At 35.4% G+C, this 23,772-nt stretch overlaps 1 protein-coding gene and 1 long non-coding RNA gene across 3 annotated transcripts in view; one reads left to right on the top strand and one right to left on the bottom strand.

Moving 5' to 3' along the window:
• LOC137478144 (adhesion G protein-coupled receptor A3-like) overlaps positions 1-23,772 on the top strand; it is a 255,839-nt gene that overhangs the window by 210,835 nt on the left and 21,232 nt on the right. For both annotated transcript variants that reach the window (XM_068197751.1, XM_068197752.1), the window contains exons 15-17: positions 4,408-4,535; positions 5,422-5,545; positions 11,933-12,078. In XM_068197751.1, the coding sequence (XP_068053852.1) occupies positions 4,408-4,535; positions 5,422-5,545; positions 11,933-12,078 (398 nt within the window). The remainder of the gene's footprint in view (positions 1-4,407; positions 4,536-5,421; positions 5,546-11,932; positions 12,079-23,772) is intronic.
• On the bottom strand, positions 2,424-10,088 carry LOC137478145 (uncharacterized). Its single transcript, XR_011001434.1, has 3 exons — positions 9,881-10,088; positions 6,649-6,803; positions 2,424-2,883 (listed from the first exon to the last, which is right to left on the bottom strand). It is a non-coding gene; the product is annotated as an uncharacterized lncRNA (long non-coding RNA).

Below are 23,772 nucleotides of genomic sequence, written 5' to 3'. Positions count from 1 at the left end.
TGCAAGCGTTCTCCCAATCTTTGAAGTCTTTCCAAACTGGTACAAAAAAAGATACTTTTTCAACATTTTCATTGTTACTGGAGGCAATTGCAGAATTTCTTTAGCCTGATCATGAAGTTCAGTTCTGAACACAGAATTCTAAACTTCCATCTTTCAGGTCTTCTCCAAATTAAGCAGCCTGTCTAAGCCTTTTGAGAAATTAATTCATGAGTCGGGGAAGTATTACAGAGATGTCATTTAGAAGGTTGACATAATTACAGTATTTGACATTTTCCTCATAGAGAACACAGGATTTTTTCATCACAGGCTGTGGAAACATTGTTTTGTACTTTGAAAATCAGACTGCCTATAACAAGAGGTTCAAGAATGAAAATTTCAAGTCTTTTCTCATGTTTAAACATGAATTTAAACACCTACAGGATAGACCTTCGCAGGCTTCGCGTTAAACCCAGGATGCAATAGACCTTAGCAGAGTTTATGCACCAAAGATTATGAAAGTGATCCAGAAAGTTTACCTGCTGTATGTAAAATTAGCCTTTGTTGCAGTGGGAACTGCAAAATTTGCTGGAATTAGATTACTCTGCACATGTGTAGATGTTTCCCAGTGTAAAGAGGCTGCAAGGAGGCACATGCTCCTCACTTTAGTCCTCAGCTGGCATCTACTGTTCTCTACTCATGTAATGCTCATCAGAGAATGCCTAGCCCATATGGACAGTATGAGCCCAGCCCACAGAAAAGGCTGCTTTTTTAAGAATATTCCTGACTGACATTCTTTTGCACAAAGTCTTGGAATTAGAGTACTCTTAAGATCAAGATCTGATTTTTATTTCTTTTTCCTTCCACGAACATTTTATTAAATTGCACTTAATGATATGTATTTTTTTGCTTTGTAAAAAGCATAAACTGGCTTGGTACTGAGCTCAAATTTCCAGGCTTGTCTCCTCCAAAAGGCAGTGATTTTATCACAAATCAGATCTCTGGCTCAAGCTCTTTCTTTCTGTTTGTTTTTCCTTTCTGTTGGCTTAATGGATCTTGCATTCATCATGGTGCAGCTTCAGCCAGCAGGTCAATGGATTCCTATTGTAAAGCTCAGTAAAATAGCCAACTCTTGGAAGATGGATGGAAATTAAAGGCCTGGAATCCAGGCCTTAGGACATTTGATTGTCTTGGTGGCTTCTACTGGGCTCCTTTCAATTCAGCAATGCCATTCTTGTACTGAAGTGCCCAAAACTGGACACAGTAGATGAGATTTGGGCTCACAAGTGGTGAATAGAAGGGCATGATAATTTCCCTCCCTCTGCTGTGTGCAGTCTTGGTAATATGGCCCAATATGGGATTCACCTCATGTGCCGCAAAACTCACCACTGTCTTGGTTTGTTTCACACCATCTTAAAAGGGTGAATGAACGAGAGTCTCTCATTAGACAACAACTAACAGACCTCGTAGCTCTAGACACCAGTTTGTAATGGTCTAAGTCTTGTAAGTATTAATTTTCCTGGGATGATTCACGTGATTTTTCAATATCATCATGATTTGAATCCCCTCTAGGAAATAAAATCAAACATAACTTTTTAAAATGCAGTGTACAATTTTGCTTCTTTGCATACAGCCTTTTAAAAATGCTTCTTTTCTGCGTGTTGTCTTCCCCAGAAGATTACTCGAGGGAAATTGATGGATCAATAAGGTTTAATTATCATCAGAAAGCAGACAAGATACATCTGTTATATATCTATAATGAAATCAGTTTTCAATATACAAAACTTTTAAAAAGGATATTCTGCTTTGGCATTAATGATTTTCATACTTAAAATTTTACCATTTATTTACTGTAGAAGATTAGATAAGGGATAAAACTCGTATTTAAAAATGGAATTAGCTTTAAGATGCTGATTGTTCTTCATTCTTCTGCAGGCAAAATGATTGTATTCCTGTAGGACACATGGCATTTGCTTTTATATGGATGATCAAACACAGGGAGATGTTGAACCTTGCATTTACACTATTAAAAAATAGTTCTTTAGTACACAGTGATGGTACTCAAGCAAAATTGCTTTCATTTTTTTCAAATGTGTATCTACACATTTCAAATGTGTAACTTCAGTGCTTCCGTTTTCACAACTTTAACTTTTCACAGCGATATCCGTCTTATTTATTTAAATAACTGTGCTGTTACTACTGTGTAGTTACAGTAACACATTTCTGAATGCAGAGAAATTGTGCACCTAAATTTATGCCAAAATGTACTATAGTATATGAAAATATAATTACATCAGCAAGAGCTACAAGTAAATGTGTTATCATTTTCAGCAGATTATTTCTGTTTCAATTGCCCAGCTGTTTGCATTACTACTCATAATATGAGCAAAAGTTGTATTGAACATTCCTGTTAAATACTTATTCATCTACCTCGAGAGACTTACTCGATAAAAGAATTAATGGGGAGATAATGCAAATAAAAACATGGGAGAAAAAGATGAGCAGGGTGAAAAGGGATGTTTGAGTGGACATTCAGAGACAGTTCTGAACCAACAGACTTTTAAAGAATTATTTGAGTTATGAAGTCATGATATCCTGATTGTATGTTCATGCACACTGGAAGAAAAGAATGAGAAGGCTTTAAGAGCCTAGGTCTGTCATGTTAAAAATTAGCACATCAAAAGACAGAGTTTTTTTCCTCTTCTTTTCCATATGTGATTGAGGGAAGAGTAGCAAGAACTGACACCTCTAGATGAGACAGCATAAGCTGAGTTCCTCCATGAGAAGTGACTCCACCTCTCACCCTGGGTGTTGGTGAACTGGGCAGGGCAGAGAGAAAACGTGTGTGAAGGACAGGAGTAAGAGAGCAGGTTTAACTGAGGTTTAACATGCAAGCTGAGGAAGTACCTGAAGAGAAATAGGATGTGATAACATATACTTGGCATTTTGTTCATAAATTACTTTTTCATTTTGATGGTCCTTTGTATGTTGTGAGCTGACATTCATATGCACCTGGAGAAACCAGTACAATCAGTCTTAGAAACTTTAAAGCTAATAATGAAGGAAAATAATAACTACCAGGGCATCAGTTACTTGAGAGGATCATTTTAGAAGGTAAACTAAATTCTCACCACTTAGTAATTGCATATACTCATGAACATTATCTGCTTGTACGTGGACAAGTTCATATTCATAAATAATGGTGCTAGAAATCAGCTCTCTGCATGCAAATGCAATTAAACAGAGGTATTAGCATTACAGTCCCAGTTTCCTAAGGGGAGATTTCACCTTTGGAAAATAATGTATTGAATCTTCTTCTAAGGGAACCTAAAACTGACAAAAAATGAAAAAAAGTATTAAAATGTTTCCCAATATTTTAAATGTTGGAGTTTGCTGCATTGTCATATTCGGTACTATTTCAGATTTTAGCTTTTTCTGCTGGGATGTATATTCATTTTTATGTGCAGAGTTAGTGCCACTGCACTGCATGTAGATGACACTGTGTTTGCATTCAGGTGGTAGGTTTTGTGTATAAATTTTAGTACCTGTGTGCAGAAATGTAGTGCCACAAGCGAATGTGGCTGAATGCATTACAGGGAATGTAATGTTTGCTCTAATTCAGATAGTCTGAATTTAATTCAGATAGTCTGAAGACATTCTGTTTTATTTAATGGGCTCCTTTTGCTTTCCATCCACCACACCTCCAGATTTAGTTCTCCTAGATGTGTAATTTAGAATGGGAATTTGATAAGGTTAGTTTTACAAATATATTGATAGTTTTTCATTGTTTTTCATGAAGAATTGTGTCACTTTTGAACACTAACATGTTCTAAAGGAACACATGGATCTTTAGTTAGCTGTTAATATAGCTGTCCAAGTTACTTTTGAATTACAATAGGGAGTAGAGTACTTCCAACTAAGTGTGAAGGTCACTGGGTTACAGGAATTGTATCAACTGGTAATTATATTTGAGTCAGTTGATAATTTGGGTGTATTCTCATAGGTTTTTTTTTTCTTTACTTTGAGTGGTTCTTCTGCAGCCATATATATGCCATTTAGAGACCTTTATGGTGATTTGAAATTTTGTGCTTAATATCTTAGTAAAATATGCTCATAAAATCCATGTTATCAGAAGGACCAGATACTGCTAATGCTGGGAAAATGTAATATTCTGTGTATTTTTTCAGACCTTTTTTTTAATTAGGATATGTCTGCTTGCACAAAAAGGTTAATTTCTGTCTAGCAAACTGTATGCAGATGAGGAAAGAGCAGTCTGTTATTACAAATTCATGAACTGTATCTGCATTAAAAGTTCATCTTTTTTTTTTCCTGCCCTTGAGAGGGAACAACTAGAAATGACAGGACATATTGGAATAAAGTCTCAGTTTCACACATGCCTAACAATGTTAAATCATTTTGCTCTTTCCACAGGATTTTAAGACAGTGCTGTCTTTCCCCCAGTACCCAGGGGAGTTTCTGCACCCTGTGGTTTATGCATGTACTGCAGTTATGTTGCTGTGCCTGTTTGCTTCCATTATCACCTACATTGTCCATCACAGGTAAAAATTCCATTTTAAACATATATTAAATGGTCAGCATGACTCTCGAATTTTTATAAGCCTTACTGTAAAGACAAATTAAAATTATTTGAATTGCTGCTGGATAATAATGGTAGCAATGTGATTTTCACCAGAGAAGTCAAATCCAAGTTTATCTTAACCTTTCCTAAGCTCTTTCTGAGCTTTCCTGGCACATATGTTTAAATTTTCTGAACACTTTTCCTAAGATTTCTAACTCAACCATTGAATATAAAACCATGAACCCTATTAATTCCAGTTGAGCAGCCCTTTCATCAGCTACACTTGCTGTAATGGCTTTTAAGACCAAGTTTGCTTGGAAGACTGGTAACTATCACTGGATTTAAGAAACTTTCTTTGCCTTCTAAATTTTGGTTTTAGAAAACTTGTGTTTTCTTTGATATGAAAAATTTATATAAATGCCATTTAACTTGTGGTTAAAGACCAGCAGCAATTTAAACTAGTAGGAATGTATTGTGCTGTAGAAGCTGCTAAATATTAATTATGTGAAGTTAATGCAATGTCTTCTGATCTTCAGCTTCCATTTAATCCTTTAGAGATGTCTTGTTAAACTTCTGCATATGTGAAGCTATGCAATAAGCCTTTTGCTTTTAGTACTCTACTTCAAATGCTTGATTTGGGGAGGAAACTTTAAATCAGTAGACTTTTATGATTTTTACAATTTATTTTACCTTTTTATCATTTATTGCAATAGGTCAGACTCTGTCCTATGGGTAGATTGTTACATAGGTATTCAAGAATCTGAGAATTTTATTCTATCAAATTAAGTGTTTTTCCCAAATAGTAATCTTCATAATAAATATGTTGGGGGTTTAAATTTTAAAATATGATATTTTTTTTTCAACAGCACAATCCGAATAAGCAGAAAAGGATGGCACATGCTTCTCAACTTTTGTTTCCATACTGCTCTCACATTTGCTGTTTTTGCTGGTGGAATTAATCGCATTAAATATCCAATTATATGTCAAGCTGTGAGTATCTGTCTTAGTAATTCTTACTAATAGAATTGAATCTTGCAAATGAGTTTTTAACATAATACTGGTAGTTCTCCTTCTTTTCTTATATTGTTCTTGTATTCTAAGTTTTTCAAAATCAACTATTGTAAGCATGTGTTTTAAAGGCCAGTACTGGGATGTTCAGTGTTTGGTTGTCACGTGAGTTTCTCTAAGAGGGTGATCAATGCATTAACTTCTCTGAGGCTCAGATTGCCTCACTCTTGTTGTTTTGGCTTTTTTTAAGAAAAGCATTGAAAATCTTGATATTTCTCTGCTGTACAGGATAGTTGAAAACTATGAATCCAGAATACTTCTGTCCTTCCTGTACTTTGGATTGAATGTGTGGGACTAAAGTTACTGCTTCACTTTTGTAACACATACAGTGTTTGCCTGGGGATGGCCCTGGCTTCTCTGGATGATCCCTAAGGAAACACAGCAGACCAGCATACTTGTGATTTATGGACCCTTGTTTGCACTGCTGGACTGTTTCACATCTCTTGCCTCAGTGTTTTTGGGGCAATAGTGTGGTGAGATGCACAGACAGGGTTGGATTCAGCTGCTCTGAATATAAAGGCTGAGTCTGTCCAATGTGTAAAGAGAGTAATTTCAGTCATCTGCTGTAATGTCTCATGAGGGCTTGTTGCAATTTGTTTGCCTTGAATATTTCTTCCTCTCAGGTTTTGTAAAAGTGCACCAGGTCTCATGAATGTTGTTGGTATTTTCCTGTAGTAAAGCACTTTGTTTAGCCAACGTTCTCCTGGATTTTTTGCCTGTCATGAAATCCATTTCTTCTGGTTGCCTCGAATGGGTGTAAATAGCAAGAGTCTTATCACTCTTACAGTGTTCAGTGAGGTGCTTTGGAAGTCTTTTGTGTATCCCTGTGCATGACCATCAGTAAACAGCACATGTGTGTCTGTAAGCACTGTGATGGTCTACATGTGAAGTCTACCTAAGTGTATTACATGATACTCATTTAAATAACACATTTATTTAACTAGATTGAGAGAAATATCTCACAATATCTAGAGTATTGTGTCATAATTAATTTGTAAGTTCTAGCAAATTGAAATATCATTTACTATTGTCTTTGACTGCAGTTTGCAAGTGATAGTAGCAGATTAGTTTGTAGGGCAGCCATGGCCACGTAATTACATGGTCACAAATGACCATCTGTTGTTTCAGTTGTCTGATTATTTACTTTGCAGCTTGCATGGTAGCAACGTGGTATTAACAGCTATAATGAAAAATTGATTGAGATAAATGTGTTATTAATAGCCTTTTATAAGTAGTACATAAACTACAGGGGTATCTTAATAAAGTGCATTATCAGTGGCATCTGTCTCTTGCTGTGGGATAGGGCCAGATCCTGAGCTGCTGAGAAATGTGCATGCTTAGTGAAACTGAATTGAACCATCCCTATATGTCTGCTAACCAGTTTCATTAAGTTATTTATTTACCTGATAATATGCTACATCAACAGACAATATCATCAGTAGTTACACTATAGAAAAGATACAAGTGGCACAAGACAAAGACTGTCCTCTATTTCCTGGTAGAAATTGCCTAATGTATTTAGACAGAGCTAATGGGTGAAATAGTCCAAGCAATCTAAAACCAGGCTCCAGTAGCTGGTAATAGAGGCTGAAAAACTGTTCACTTTGAGAACATCACAGCCAGCCACTGATCCTTTCTTGCTTTCTGACAGCAAGATTTTCAAAATTGAGTCCTAGCGCCTGTGTCCTATGATAACCCTGAGACAATTATTCTGTGATTTAATATCCAACATGCCAAAGCTCTGATACTGGGGCTTAAAATATATTTGTGAAAATGTTACTGCTTCAAGCAGCACTAACATATTAGTTATACCACAGGTGTAACACCATCAGTTGCCATTCCAGAGGTAGGCTTCATTCTGCTGAAATTCTAAGCACAACTTCAACCTGCAGCAATGCAATTTTCACTTTTTATTTCCCAAGTGCATAGAGAAAGATTCCAAATGCAAGTATTTTTTGTCCTAATCATGGAAATGTTGTATAAAAGCCAGTCAACCACTACCATTCCTATTGTAATTATCCCTAAAACTTATGCAAAAAATTCACTGCAGCATACTTATCAATGTGGAAATAATAGACTAAGTTAACTTTTATCTTTCAAATTTAACCAAAAAGGGTAGTTCTAAATTAGCTTAATTTGGATCATCTTCTGTCTCTAAATGAGTAGTTACAGGTTAGTTTTAAACATTAGGAATTAATGCTATGGAAATGGGCCTATTTTCTGTGATAGCTGGAAGAACCTTCAAATCCCCTTCAAGGCAAAACAGTTGCACAAAAAAAGTCTTTTCAGAAATGGTCAGACATTTGTTTTTATGTGGAATCTAAAAATCTAAAATTCCCTTTTAAACCTGCATATCTATTTCAGAGAGGATTTTGTACAGACCTTTCACATGCATATGTGCTCTGCAGTCTTTATGATTTACAAAAAACCTGATGCTGGAGTGCTGGTCTAGAAGAGTTAATTGCATCTCTGCACATTTCCTGAGTGAATAAATCTACAGACTCTTTAGACAACCCTTGAATCTCATTCTGGATGTCACTGAATGTTGGCTGTTGTAGAATCCAGACTCTCGAGTTTTCTGGCAAAATCTTTAATGCAAGTCAGAGGTTGTCTTAGGAGCAGCAGGGATAAATCAGAGGCAGTACACTACTGGAAAGGTGCTTGAGCCAGCCAGTGAGCCCTTCCATCTCCCAGCTGGGGCCTCAGGTTAGTTTGCTTCAGAAGGCAGAAGGAAGCTTACTCTTTTCATGTAAAGAATGAGAGAGAGGGAGACACAACTGTTGCTGGATCACTCCCCATGTATGGGAGGCGTCAATTCTGTACTCTCAAAGATTTCTGTTTTGTGGCTTCTACTTTAGAGGAAAGGATGATAGCCATGAGTTTATGGATGCTAGGGGACGAAATCATCAGTTAAACATGTTGAAGCATGAACAATGGACTTCTGGGCACAAGATTCAGGAGGCAGAAAAGTTATGGAAAGAGACAGAATCTTATTTTTTTTATTGCATGATCACTCCAATCACATCTTCAAGAACCTCTATGGTTTATAAAATAAAAGCTTCCATGTAAACTTTGTCAAGGCTCAGATCTCCTTCTCCCTGATGAATGTCATACGTGAAGCTGCTTGTGAATTCATTTCTGTAAGGCAGTAGATCTTCAGCAAGAAAGGCAAAGCTCATTCCATACTAGCCAGCAGCCTACAAGTTCAGCTCAGAAAGTTGAACTACTTGTTCTAAATTTTCTACCTGTGAAGGGAGCATGGGGTTTTGCTAATGCTAAATGTTTAAAGATCATTAAATATTCACATCCATTCATGTTACAGACTGCAGAGAAATTCCTGACCCCCTTCATCTCACAGAAAAGAATAATTTTTGTTGCAGGATTAAAAGTTTAAACAGAATGTTCGTGCATATCTGTGTCCTTCTTTAAATAAAACTGAATTAAGACATGCAATCTTATCTGATTACAATTAGGAATAAAAAGAAATTAAATTTAAAATTTGGGGAAAATAAAGAAAATTGTCTGCAACTTAAAGCTGATCAAGAGACCTTTTTGTGCCAAAATGCTTTGCATAAATGTGTATTCTGGTCATTACCATGGTAACTGCATCATATGGAACTTAACTTATCTCTGGGGTACTGAAATTTATTGAATGAGCACAAACAGGCAGCATCTTCTTACTGAAGAAAAGTATAATCTTCTATTCAAAAGGCTAGTGCTTATTCCCAAAGATAAGAATTCTAAGAACACAGGGTGTGCTAAAATGAATACAAGAAAATTTTTACCATATAACTGTGATTATTAAAGAGCTTTTAGGTACAGAGTTCTTTGCAATGCATATATTCTGGAAGTTTTTTCTGTACCATTTGGCCTGTCAGTGTAAAACCTTCTTAAAAATAAGGGTCATCACTTCAATATTTCCAATTATCATCCTTTATTCTGTTTGGAAAACTCAACCCTTTCCATACAATTTTATGTGAAATACAAAAGTTCTGCTAATAGTGAAAATACTTTTAAATTATCACTTTGGTATTTAATTTGTATATAGTTTTTTCCCTCTGAAGCTTTACAGAAGTAGAAATCCAATAACGAGCTACACACAGCTAAATTTGTACCCTGGACCTTTCATGCATAGCCTCAAGTTTGCATTTGCTAAAAGAGTCAAGAAAGAGTTTAATGAACAAAGCCACCTTGGTCTTTCTGTTGAGCCTCATCCTTCCCTCCTGTGTCATGAGCTGCTGTCTCATGTATTTCTACCCTAGGGCCCAGCTGTCTTGCTAGCCTGAGAGAGTTAGAAAGAGGTGATCCCACTGGAGGGGACAAAAGAGCTTGCAGTCACAGTCCCCAAGCACAGCAATGAGGACGATGCCTCTCAGTGACATAACTGATGTCGGTGGGGAGACAAGAGGAAGGAGGAGGCAGACACAAAACCCAGCACTTTGAAATACTGAACTTTCAATGGGAAGTGTGGCAAGCATTTCTTTACTAATTATTAGTGGATGAATAATAGCAAAAATTCTAGAATTTAGTGAAACAACTCAGTGCACCCTTCCAAATTCCACACTTCTGCTGTGTCATGTCAAATCTGTTAGTCATAAGGAGGTCCAGTATCTTCAGGATTAATACTTGTTTCTTTCAAGCAAGAAATGCAAATAGTTGGGGGTTTGGGATTTTTGTTTTGTTTTGTTTGTGTGGGTTTTTTGAGTGAGAGATGCGGCTCATTAAAGAGTTAGTACAGAGGATGATAACACTTTTGTCTCCTCCATATTTGTTCGATTTCTCCATATATCATATTGCTGAAACATGAGCACACAGTGAAAAACAGCAATATGGTGCAGGTGTGGCATAGCTGTGATGTTTTCAGTCATTTCAGTTGCCTCCTTGAAAGTTCAATAAAATTCTTTTGTTGTACTATTTTTAGGTCTTACATTCATTTAAGTGGCTGATGATTTCTATCTATATGGTCATGTATGTTTTCAGAATTTCCCATATAGGTGCTTTTTGACCTGGAATTAATTTCAAATGTTCCTATTATTGCACATACTTGTGTGAAAAACAGAATATATAGCAGCAGGGCTATGCTGAAATGAGAAAGAGGTTAGGAGCTAAATATCTAGATTTTTTCCAGTTGTTTCTCATTATTTCTGCCTCCTTTTTCTTCCCCCTTTCTCATCCTCCTGCCTCCGCTCCCTGCTCATGGTCCTGTTCAGGGCACCCCTACAGAAACTCTGCAAGCTGCCTGTGAACCAAGTCCAGACAGCACCAGTCCCTGAACTGGCAGCATCTGCCAGCTCATAATACACAGTTGTCTCATTCTCTTATTTCTGCTTCTTTTACCTCAAGCAGCAGCAGTGATGAAGGCTTTATCCTCCCTTGTCTAACGTGACAGACAAGTCCCTGAGAAAATTACAGAGGGTTTTCTGTTGATGATATTTGCTGCTATCTTCAAGTTTTGAGCTATAATACTAAATAGAAACAAAATGCATGGAATTTTTTTTCTTTACCCATCAATTATTTTGTTTTAAGTGAAGCAAAAATGAACACTGGTTCCAATAAATCATTATAATAGATTTGTGTTAGCTTTGTTCAGCAATTCTCTATATTCCTTAAACTTTTATGTTCTTTCCAATTATAGCAATATTTTACTTGTCACTGCAAAATGTCAGGTTATTGCTTCAAAGGTAACCTCATTTTATATAATCAGATGCAGACTTAGCTGATGTAATAAAGCACTGGAGATTGGATAAAATTCCAATTACTGCTTCCATAGTAATGAATAACAATTACTAACATAACAAAGATGTTTGCATTTTAGAGGTGTTTGTACTTTGTTTTCTTTTCAATGAAAAACACACCAGTTTCTTGGAGACAAAGTGATAATAACATTATTAGAGTTTGTAATTCTTTTTAAGGGGGGATGCCAAGAGCTGTCTTTTTCTTTTTTAATTCTGTAGACAAGTTTTATTAAAATATGTCTGAAAATAATCTGAATTTATCAATGCAAATAGCACTGATGCCATTTCCAGAAGTCAACCTTGCCTGTTTATAGCAGAGAGGGAACTACAGCAGGATATTCCTGAAAAGTTAAAGGAAATAGCATAATAGTGAGCAAAAATGCTGGCCTCTCATTACATTTTAAATTGCATTCTTGTGATAGGCTAACAAAGAGTGCAACACAAACTAAGGGTCACATCACTTTAAATCCAGGTGTAAAATGTTTTCCCTATGCCCTTAGGAAGTAAGATTCTTGTAAAACTCTTGTTCTACTGATCCATTTATTGAGTTGTTTAATTGTCCACTCTGTTTTAGGTTGGCATAGTACTGCATTATTCTACACTCTCTACTATGCTATGGATCGGAGTAACTGCCAGGAATATTTATAAGCAAGTCACAAAAAAACCTCAGCCTTGCCAAAACAGTGACCAACCTTCTTATCCAAAGCAACCTCTACTCAGGTATGGAATATTAGTTATATTGTTATTTTAATCTCTTCCTAGAACTTATCAGTTATAACCAAACTCCTATTCTTATTTCTGTATTTTTTACTTTTTATAGACTATAAATAGCATCCATAAAGAATTGAGCCACCTAGATGTGTACAAAAATCTGAGTATTTATTGTGTGCTGATAGTTAACTCTACTCAGAAGATGGAAGTATGCAGAACTGGTATTGGCTAAGTTCAGATACCTTTATCTGAACAGGAAGAATTCAAATGTTTCCGATGATTTCTTATGGAGGGAAAAAAATCCCCTAAACCAGAAACTGGCGTGATTCTGAGCCTTATTTAATCATCAGAAACTGTGTTGTAATGACCCTTTACCTTTATCTCTTCTGCTCTACTTCTTGCCTACACTTGTATTGAAAGCCTAATAACCTGACAGCAGCCTTGCTCATTCCCCATCAGAGATGTAATGCTATTACAGGAGCGACTGGAAGTCTGCACTTCCTATCAGCTCTCGCTGGAGCAGACTCAAATGTGTCTCTGATGGCATCGCAGGTGTAAGACAGTGGGAGTTCTTGCCAGATGCCTCTGAGATGCTGAAACTCCAAGCCAAAATAGTCAGTCTGCACAAGAAAAAAAAAAAATTAAACCTTACCACAAACCCAGGGTTTCAAGCCAAAGGCATGAGAAGATTAATTCATCTTTTTTAAACTTAGTTATCAAAAAATTACATATTAGTCAAAGTTATATATTGTCCCTATACAGATTTCGGAGGGAGGCAGAAAAAGAACTTCCAGAGGACAATTCCTCCTATGCATCTTGAATGTTTGTGTGAGGACAGGTTGAATTGCCTTATGGAGGTGCCTCTTTTTTCCCACAGATCATGGACAAGTCTTAATGGTCAATTTAGCCTAAAGACCTTAGTTTTATAGTGGAAGTCAGTAAATACAGATTCTACTTTTTATGTCTTTTCTGTGAAAAATCCATGGTGTATTCTTTTAAACAGATGTAGATTATTTTATTTTAAACACAAAATTTTTAGCAAGTAGCATTTATAAATGACTGTGTGATGGTGTCACAACTTGTTAAAAGTCTGTAGGAAGATGAATTGAGTTTTTCCATCTGATTCTCCAGAGTCAAATTCTTACTAACATGATTTTAGTTAGGAAGCTAGCAAGTTTTCTTCTTTTTAAAACACTTTATTTCTAGAGATGAAATTGATTGAAGGTAACATAAAATGTGTATTGTGATGAGAAGAAGTGCCATATTGATCCTTAGCTTTGTTAGGTGTAAGCAAGAGGATAGTCTTTCACTGAGAGTGCCTGACTTTGCTAATCCATGATTTACTACACCATTCTTCAGAGATGAGACTTTCACTCCTTCAGTTACCAGCTCATGGCAAAATGAATAATTGCCAATTTTCAAATGCTGCAGTGTGACTATGAAGGTAGAAAATTGTTACAAGTTACATAGACCCAGCATAGTGTATGTTCTTCAAATTCGAATCTTGTTTGAGTTGGAAAACAATAGACAGGTTACAGGAAAGATGACTCTAATTAGAATCTTTGTTGTACCAGTCATGTTGAGGTTCCCAGACAGTGAAAATAAATAGTAGCTATTTTAAGTTTAGCAATAGAAATGATAAACCACCTTCTAGCTGTAAGAGAACATGGGTATAATTGTTTAATAGCTAAGTAAAATTATTCTAAGCTATTTTTCTCCCACAGGGCACCATGTATCTTAGAGACACAGGCACTGAAATGTCTAATACAATTTCACAATGGTTAGCACTAGATTCAAAATAGTAATGATCAGTTTCACTTCATCTTGAAAACAGGCATAGTATATGTAAAATTAAGAATCACTTTAAGCAAGAAAATGCTAAACTCATAATTAGTAGTTTGTTCTTTTAGAATGATAATGATAATTTTTGGGGGCATTTTACCTTTCCTGACTTTAATAAAATTAAAATCTGAACTATTCTTTGTCATAATATTTCCATAAAATCCATTAAGGATGCTTACATTTCAAGGCAGTCATTTATAAGAAATGTTTTAAGTAGTCAGTGTTCTTGTGTCTATAAGCCAATGCCAGCCTTTATACATATTGTTCCTCGGGTACTTAAAGGAAAACATCTGAGTTTGGGTGAGGGGATGTTAATTTGTCTCCATTTGACATCAGTAGATAGCCAAATAGTATAAAGTTTATTCAAATGAAGATGGAGTTAAGCTTTTTTATGTGTCAGGACTGTCAGTGATAGGAAGCAAAATATAGTCTATGAGACACTTTTAAACAAGATGTAGTTTTTCAGTGATCCTTCTCTATGGACTTAGAGAAGTATACAATACAAATATGTGAATGTGTTTGGCAAGAGCTCTATGCTCTGCTGTTGCCCTTCAGTCTTCTTTGGTAAGAGATGTATTTGATAGAAGGTGTTTCCAGTTCACATGTGAGTGTTTCTGTATTCCTTATATGTGCACTTGCTGTAGGAGACATAGAGGTACCTTTTGTGAGTCAGTAAATGGGATCTAATGCCAAAAATCAGTACATAAATATATCATGTGGAATTTACCAAGAAATCATAAAAATTGTCTCACCACATTTGTTTCACAAAGCTCAGTCCATTCGAAAAAGTAGCTGAAATTGTGAAAATAAATAGAATAGAATATCTGAAAGGAGACCTTACCTGTTAGTAGAAAAGGATGTAGGCTTGTAAAAGTTGCTGTGGTTTCTCTGCCTGCTGTTTGCATATTCATTTGCAGAAGCAAGACAAATGAGGTGCCCTTGATCTTTTTCTCCTACTTTTCTTTGAGCTGTAGCAATAAGTACCCTATTATGTAAAGCTGTGGTTCTTTATAAGTTTTCTCTCTTTTAGATAGAGTGATCAAATTTGAAGCATTTTTGCAGAATAATTTGACTTTGTGGCAATATGATTTTAAATATTGCCTCTTTTTATATGTTAATCATATATTATGAGATACATTATGTACACTGTACATTATACAGTATATATATTTTATTATATATATTATTCATTAAATATATATATTATCTGTTAATTACAGAGTTAAACCCCTGAGGGCCTATCACTTTCATTACTGGAACCAACTGTAACAATTCTGGCATTTTTCTCTAAATGTGCCTAGATGCTAATGAGGTGGATCAAATTAATGCATCATTGAGTTTTGTGTATTGAAATTCTGAACCTTAGCACTTCAACAGATAATGAAATTACTTCCTGTAAAATATACTCTCTGGTATTCTTAATAGAAATAAATAATTCTATCTGTTCATCCTCTGTGGACATTTGTTAAACCTGGCAGAGTGTATCTTCTGACTCATCTGAAGGCAGATTTTGCCAGCAAAGGCAAAGGGGCATGCAAGATTCAGCTATTGCTGCAATGTACAGAACTTCTTATCAGCCCAAGCTGCGGCACAGGTAGTGTTAGTTTTTGTGCCTGCTATGTGCATGCCTTTTTCATGTGATGCTCTGTGCACATACAGATTAGACAGAAGTACAGACCAGCAGAAAATACTTCTGAAAGATATTGTTAAAATAATTTCTTTCTAACGTGACAGGAAAAAAAATCAGATTACTTTCATTTTTAATAAGATAACTAGTGAACACAATTGCATTCTAAACATTTAAAATAAAAAATAAATAAACTGCTAGCTGGGCCAGAGATTGGTGATAAGGAGACAGATAATTAAATTTTATCTCAAGGTTAGGTACAAATATATCTCCTAATGTTCTCCTGTCTCTTTTATTCAATGAATATCTTGCAAGATAACTAATATGGCAGTCTTCAGATTACAGAGTCCAATATCCCATATCTGTTATGAAAAAATATCAATGTGCATAAGTAAGGTTGCAGAAGCAACAGCAAAATTAATAACATGATGTTGCTGTCTCTGTTGAACTTCAACTTATTTTTTATCAACATATTTTGACAAGCTTTTTAAAATGTTCTTTCTAAAATTGCGGGACTGTTAGGAAATGTACCTCATGCACTGCTTTAGAAAAATTGTATATCTAGCTGTAGTAGCAATTTCAGAATGGTTATGCCCTTTGCTTTGTATTCAAAGTAGTAGCCTTAGTACTATAGCTAAAAAATCATAACTGAGGCATAACTGAGCAGCACACACAGAGTACCTACAGTCAATACCACTGGCTTCATTTCTCTTACTCTTTTTGACCTTAAGTAACTTAAGAGTTAAGAAAAATTTTTAGAATGAGAAAGCTGATTTCCTATTTCACATATTTTGAAATGTCTTAACTGTCCTTTAAACCTGCACACAGAGCAGACCTAGAAATACAGTAGTTGAGAATGGGAGTAGTTTGGTCAAACTTTACTTATCTGCTGATAGATGTTTACATGCAGATATGAGTATGGGTGTCTGCTATTCTGTATGAGATTGTATATGGGCAAGTTTCTGTACATCATACATACACTTCCAGAGTACAGAGCAATGTCTGGAAAGCAGCAACAAAAGGGGTCTTCCTAGGGAGCTGTGTTTGTGGCGTAGTGGTGACTAACAACCTACGCCCTGAGCTCCTGCAAGGTGTGGTAGTGCTGCACTTACATCCTCCCCCTCTCCTTGGGAGCGTGGCAGCAGCTCTTCATGTTCATTCCCAAGCTCATTATTCCTTTAGCGACCTAAACATTAATCAGCAGCACCCAGCTAAACAGTAGCTAAGTATCTTTGAGACACTGAATTATGCTAAATCCTTTCACTGCAAAAAGGAAAAACTACACTAAACTTTCAAATACAAGAAAATCCTCTTCTTCTGTTATTGTCGACTAGTCCTGTGATGAGGCTCTTGCCTTACAGCGAGGGGATTTTACAGACTTGCATGATACTACAGGGGTCATGGCCCCCACTTAGTGCTTTGTTCACAGTGTTAAACCTGCTTTTCTCAGATGAACATTTAGCTGCTTGATCTGAATTCTGACAAGCTGGAAACCAACACATGAGCACAAATGGATTCATTGCTGTGTTTGCCTAACTGCTGAGAGAGTCCTGAGAGAGCCTGGCAGGAAATGTTGTGACTTCCATCACAAATTGATTATAGGAAAATTTTTACTGAATAAGTTACCAATAAAGCAGGCTGTGTCTTGAATATGAGTTGCACACAGCAATCTTCAATATGTCATTAGAAATTGTCACATGATATTTCTGCACCATAATGGAGTTACTAAAAACATTCCAGTTATAAAAACCAAAGACTTCTTGTATTTAGTTTTTAAAGAATGATTACGTCCAGTTAAAAATCCTAGAATTAAAAAAAAAAACCCTAGCACTTTCTAATATTCCTGAGGCTGAAAGGGTCTTCAGAAAATGATCTTTGTTAATGTCCCCTATCATTTATAACAAGCTGGCTACATTTATTGCGGCATGATAGTAGTGTAATGGGAGATCAACGTTTGACTCCAGTAAGAAATACTTTATTAAACATCAGGTTTGGCAAATATGCTATTTTTTTGGCCATGCCCTTTTCTGAATCTTCAGACTGAATCATATGAAGCAACATAATTTACATTCTGACAGACAGAGACATTACTTGTCCCCTTGACACCAGCAGCTCTGAAATGCAGTTAAGTTCTAGTGCATTTTTCATTAGTGCTGGCTCTGATGAATTCATGTCTTCTAGTATGAAACAGTGATTGAGAGAGAGGGAGAGAGAAAGAGGTCAGATGAAAAGTATCATTTGAAATCAATTGTTTTCTTCTTCGTGATATGCTCTTAAAGATTAACTCATGAAGTTTTGATCCATGAAAGCCCATCTTTCCTTCCCACAGAGAACATATCAAACTTCCTCTATAAAGTATAAATTTAGACCTGATTATCCCAAGGGATCATCTGTCTTTTTCTTAAAAATTATCTATGGTTGTATGTTGAATTAAATGGGGCCTGCCACAGGGCAGAATTCTCAGGAGCCTTGAGGAGATCTCTCTAGTTCACTCTTTACTATTAGCATAGACCCAATTGTGTCATTGCAGAGTAAGTGAAAATGATGTCTCCCTGCAAGTAAGGTTTTCACCAGCTGGATGAACCATGGCATGGTGAGCCAACAGTCTCTGAGAATCTGCTCCAGGAAGTTGACTATAATTTAAGTACTTGATTGTATCCTTTGCTTACTGGACAGACTATTTAGATGTGGGCAGGGTCAGTAATCGGGAAGTTTATCTCACATTTCTGATATTATATTCAACATTTCTTATTTTAGATATGGGAAGTTGAGACTGGAAATGTATATTATGAAATAATTTTTAAATTGTCTAGTAATTTTTTGCAATCCTCATGTATTCTCAAGGCTGCTTATCACCTCCATACTGTAAGCTCCTAAAAACAGCAAAGTGTGTAACAGCTGTTTTTATCAAATGGCTTGGGTTGGGAGGGACCTTGAAGATAATCTAGTGATGTTTCTTAGATACTATCTGCAAAACACTATTCCCATGTTTCTTGTTTCAATATTTGTCGTATTCCCAGGAAGGAGAAAGGCCATATTGCTGAAATAGCTTTTCTAAATTTTTTGCATTTAATAAATTACAATTGAATGCAAGAAAAGCCATGTTTCCCTTCCAGCTATTGTGTTCATTTTATCCACCAAAGTAAGGCTTATAGTCACAACATCAAAAAAAGCTATTATATTGTTATATTTGATATTAAAGTAAGGGTAACAGCCTTTCTTAAGTTTTAGTTTGATTTAATTATAGAGCTAATATTTTGAACAATGCTACATTGCTTCTGAAGACAATTTTAATAACTGTCATTCAAAGATGGCACAACACAAGTAATACAACAGTACCAACAGAAATGCTGATCATTGTAGACAGATTGTGCTTTGTCTTATCAGCCCACTAACTTAGGTAAGTTCTCAAAAAAACAAAAAACACCCCAAACCAACCAAATAACCAAACAAAATCAACAAAAAACTGCAATCAAACAAAAAGTATTAAAATGCTGGAAGGAACCTTAGCCAGAACAAACAGAACAATTCTGCCCCTCGAAGTATAAAAGCTAGAGATAATGAAAAAGAGAAGCTTAAAAAGAAAATGAGAAGTTTAAGTATATCATAAATTAAAGGGAGAGACAGGATTGCAGAACCTAAGGGTACTTGGAATTTGGTTTGATACTTCAAGGACATACTGATATTATGTGCTATTTAGCATGATCATTCTTAAATGCTGATATATGTTCAGGTGGAGTCAAGGATGTAGCTGAAAGGTCTGCAGTGGAAAAGGGTATAAAATTGCGATGAGGGAAACATTTTCATTAATTCTTTTTACTGAATTTTAACTTGAAGCTAATTTTATTTCCATCAGATGGGGATAAAATTACCTTTGGTCACAGACAACATTTAATTCAGGTTTGGATTAATTGTTCTACACAAGAAAATTTCCAGTAAATTGAAAATATTAAAATAGTATGGAGGTCCACAGTAGCAATATATTGTCATTGGTATCCTGAGAAAGTGGTTGCACTTTGCATAGGCCATGTAAACATTCATTGCTGACAGCATTGGATTGCCAGGTAGGGTGTCATAGCATGGAGGTGTTTTCCTGCCAATTCTTTATCAAACAGGAGAAGTAATTAGAGCTTTTCTTCTCCACCTTCAAAGTGAGTGATTGAATTGTGAAGTCACTAACAGAAAGATGGTAACAGAGCTGCCTGCTTTGTTTGTAGTACCACTTCATCTGGTTTATGAATCAAAATTCCTAAAGTTCGTTCTCATGGGATAGTTGGCAATACTGTTCTTCAAAACTGATCTGAAACTACCACCAAATACTTTAGGTGAATTTGAATGCACTACCAATACTTTAAGTGAATGATCCTCCTTGATGTGAACTGATTTCAAGAGCATGTCAAAATCAAAGTAGAAAAAGGATTTTGTTGCTGTCATAACTTCATTAGCTAAGGTACAGGTGAGGTGCACATGATGTTGACACTTTTCAGAATAGAAATACAATAATACCAAATCTTTGGGAGATGTTGAGGTAGACAGTGAAGTTTCATCCTCCTTTTTTAGAGAATGGTGTCTGAGCTACTTAGTATAGATGAAAATAAATGGGTTATGATTATTGCAAAAGAAATATATGTTCAGCTTACTACTTGTAAACAAGATATTAAACAGCATAGCAAGTCACTTAGATCCATTCAACTAAAACTCTCTCCAATGCTATGGCATTGACAAACATAGCCAATAAAAGAAAATGACCACACCTGAGTGATACCTGGGCATTTAATGAGGAAATTATGCGCTTGGGATAGAAATTTTAACTACATGGGTTATGGCATTTGCAAGCTTTCAAAATTGTGAGCTTCATGAAGACTTAAAAATTAATTCTATGATATTTTCAGCTTTGAAAGGCTTGAACTGCAACACGCTGATCTGTGGTACTGTGTATTAAATTGAATTTTCAGCTGCTTTTATCCTGAGTTCACATCTAGGTATTTCCTGGAAATTCAGAATTCTTGTCATACTGTCCCTTGCCTCAGTAGCTTTTAGGATTTGAGCTACTCATATACATAATTGTAGAGGGCAAGTTAGAGGGTGGGTAAGCTTGATAAAATGCTCTGTGCTTTGATATGCTGCTCCAGGCAAAATGTAAAATGCTGATTGGAAATTTTACAAGTTCAAGGATTTTTAGAAGATAATATATTCAAACTCCAATGGGGGCTTTGTAGGAAACTTTATCAGATTTGAAAGAACTAAATATTTTCTCAGATGATTGTCTGGTGTCATATAGATTAAACTTAATTATGCAAAACTGCTGTAAAGATAAATGCATAAGATCTTTTCAATTGTGCTTATTGTAATTGTATGGACAAAGAACTGAGCCTTCCCATCTGCAAGAAATTATATTCACCACAATTACAGAAAAGAATATCTGACTTTTAACAGTAGATGATTGTACTCATTAATTAGTGAGGAAAAATTAGTCACATTAGATATAAATTCTTTTTTACAAAAATTATTCTGTGAGAAAGATAGAACTTAAAGTTTGTTACAGGACACTTGCATTAAGTAGGCATCTATGCACATCCAGCTTAACTGTAATGAAAACCCTGATGTTACAAGAAAACATAAGTCATGAAGATTTATGAAGCATGTTGTACAGCCTGATAAACGGCAATGTCACAGAAATAAGAACACTGCAGGCAGCCAACTAGTGTAATATAGGATTGTGCAATAAATAGTCTGATAATAACTGCAGTACAGTACAATCACTGCAATCACTGTGCATTTAAATTATAAAGTGGCATAGGATATGGTAGGTGTTGCATTTACCAATACATTGCCAGTATTCCATAACGTCATTTTGGCTAAAAGATGTTATCAGATTCCAAGAGTAAATGCTGAACCAAAAATAATGTTTATCTTAAAATATGGCTTATCTTAAAATAAACTAGCAATAAAACACATATATATCTATTTTATGCACATATGTATATATATTAGCAGTGATAGTTTTAAACACAGAATTTTAATTTTTCATAATATTTTTCTTTATTAATGAATGGCAAAATTCAAGGAAATTAAATTATATTCCTTGGACAAACAAAATTGGTGAAATCCACAGATATGCATATTACATTAAATATGTTGGAACATATTTATGTATAACTCTTGCAAATTCAGTTTCAGACCTGGCTTATTCTATGCATACTTCCTGTCAAATATGTGTGATAATCTCTGGTTTATGCCTGTTTGGAGGAGGACTTAAAAATCTTGGGAGGAAAAGCTGCATTAGATTAATTCACTTGGTTTTGAGTTGAGACACCATGGAAAATTATACATAAAGTTCCACTGATCTCCCTGATATTTTACATCCTAAGTAGTTGAAACCCATCACTGGATATGTGGATGATTCAAGTTAGTGTTCATTAAAAAATCCAAATGAAAAGGCATTAAAGAGGAAATCATACAACAAATAAGCTTAAATTGCAGCAAGGGGTAAATAGGTTAATATTAAGAAAATATTTCAACTTATGAAAATAGTTGGCATTTAAAACAGGTTACCTGGAAGGCTGTGGGAACTCTGTCCCAAGCAATTTGTTAACATAGATTAGATAAAGCCAAGCCAGTCATGCCAGATGTTTAATGTGACCCTGACTCAGAGCTTTTGAGTGGACTACATGACATCCTGGTGTTCATTCCTGCCCTACAATTCTGTTACTAGTAAACCAAGGATTTTTCCTAACACTATTTTCATTTTTCAACTCTTATTTGCTGCTGAATTTCTACAGCCTCATTGGTCTCTTAAGAAACTCCTGTGTTTCATTATGCAAGGAAATTCTGACAGAAGAGACTTTGAAACTAATGTGTTCCAAATATGCCTTCAGTGTTTGGAAATGTTATGAGTCTTGTAGAAACTGGCTGCTGATCCTGCAGGTATTTTTATTCAGGTACCACCTTACTATATAAAACATAACAAAAAATTAGGCCACCTTCTGCTTGGAAACACATGCACTCACACTGGGTTTTCAGTGGGAGTTACACATATTTAGTCACAAGAAGATTTTGGTTCACAGGTTGAAAATACTGCTGATTGCTACTTAAAAATAAATTTTGGTAAATATTCTGTAATTTTAATGACGCAGATTAAAATAATTTCAATATATAATATCTAATATACCTTAGTAAAATAGAATGTCCAGATTAAACTTTATGCCTGTATTCATTGAGTACTCATTCAGACAAAGGGGTAATGCCATTATTATTGGATTACACTTAGTACTCAGAGAATCACTCAGGATTTTAAGTTTATCAGAAAGTGAACATTGGTGAGGTTTTCTGTGAAAGACAACTTGAGCATACGAGATACCTGACTTATTTATCTATTGATAATAAGAGATACCTAGTATTGTTTTAGCTATTAATTGTGAGGTAAGAGAACTATGATTACAGAAGACTATTTGTGTTTAGTTTTTAATATTTGTGAGCAATGTCAAGAAAATGTCATGAGTGGTCAGTCACACGATCTTGCTGCTTCTTCATATTGGGTGAACTTGTAGACATCGCCAGGAAAAAAGGTGCCTCTACAGGCAGAGTTCATTTCCATTCTGGAATTCTATATCTGGAATTACTGATGTCTCTAAAACTCTTTCTCATGAATCCAAAAGATAAGGAGCAAATTGTGGGTAAATCACAACCTCTGTTTTTTGCAGAATAGCTAATCCATGCTGGCTATCATTTATAGGTAAAGCATTTTTGGCTGTTTAATGTGGATTAGCATACTCGTATTTTTGTCTTATATAAGAATGGCATTAAACTTGTCTACTTGTATATCTCAGTCTTCCATTAGAGGCCCTGAAGAAGCAACCAGTTATCCATATTCCCTCTTCCTGCTTCTAAGAGAGTGTTTTCCAGCTAGAGAGAACATTTCCTTCTGAGGTTCTGGCTTTGCTAAATCCGATCATTATTGTACCTAGCAAAGCTAGGCAGCCTTTTGACCCAGAAAGCTGAGCAATAAGATGCTCTTTACAGTTTTGTGAAAATGGCTGTCTATTCCTTTTAAAATCTATTTTTTTCCATGTTCATAACTTTCTGGAAATGACACATTTTTTTTCTAGCTTTTAATTAATATTTGTTGATTAATGTTTATAAAAATAACTCCATCTCTGCTTTTCCTCTTCCTTCAAAGCTTCATTATCACTTCCGGTTGAGTGCTCAATAAAACCCTTTGATTTTTTTAAAAC

This window comes from Anomalospiza imberbis, chromosome 8 (genome assembly GCF_031753505.1).
Source record: "Anomalospiza imberbis isolate Cuckoo-Finch-1a 21T00152 chromosome 8, ASM3175350v1, whole genome shotgun sequence".
Classification (NCBI taxonomy): Eukaryota; Metazoa; Chordata; class Aves; order Passeriformes; family Viduidae; genus Anomalospiza; species Anomalospiza imberbis.
Note: the sequence above shows the minus strand (reverse complement) of the source record. Positions and strands in the feature narration are given on the sequence as shown.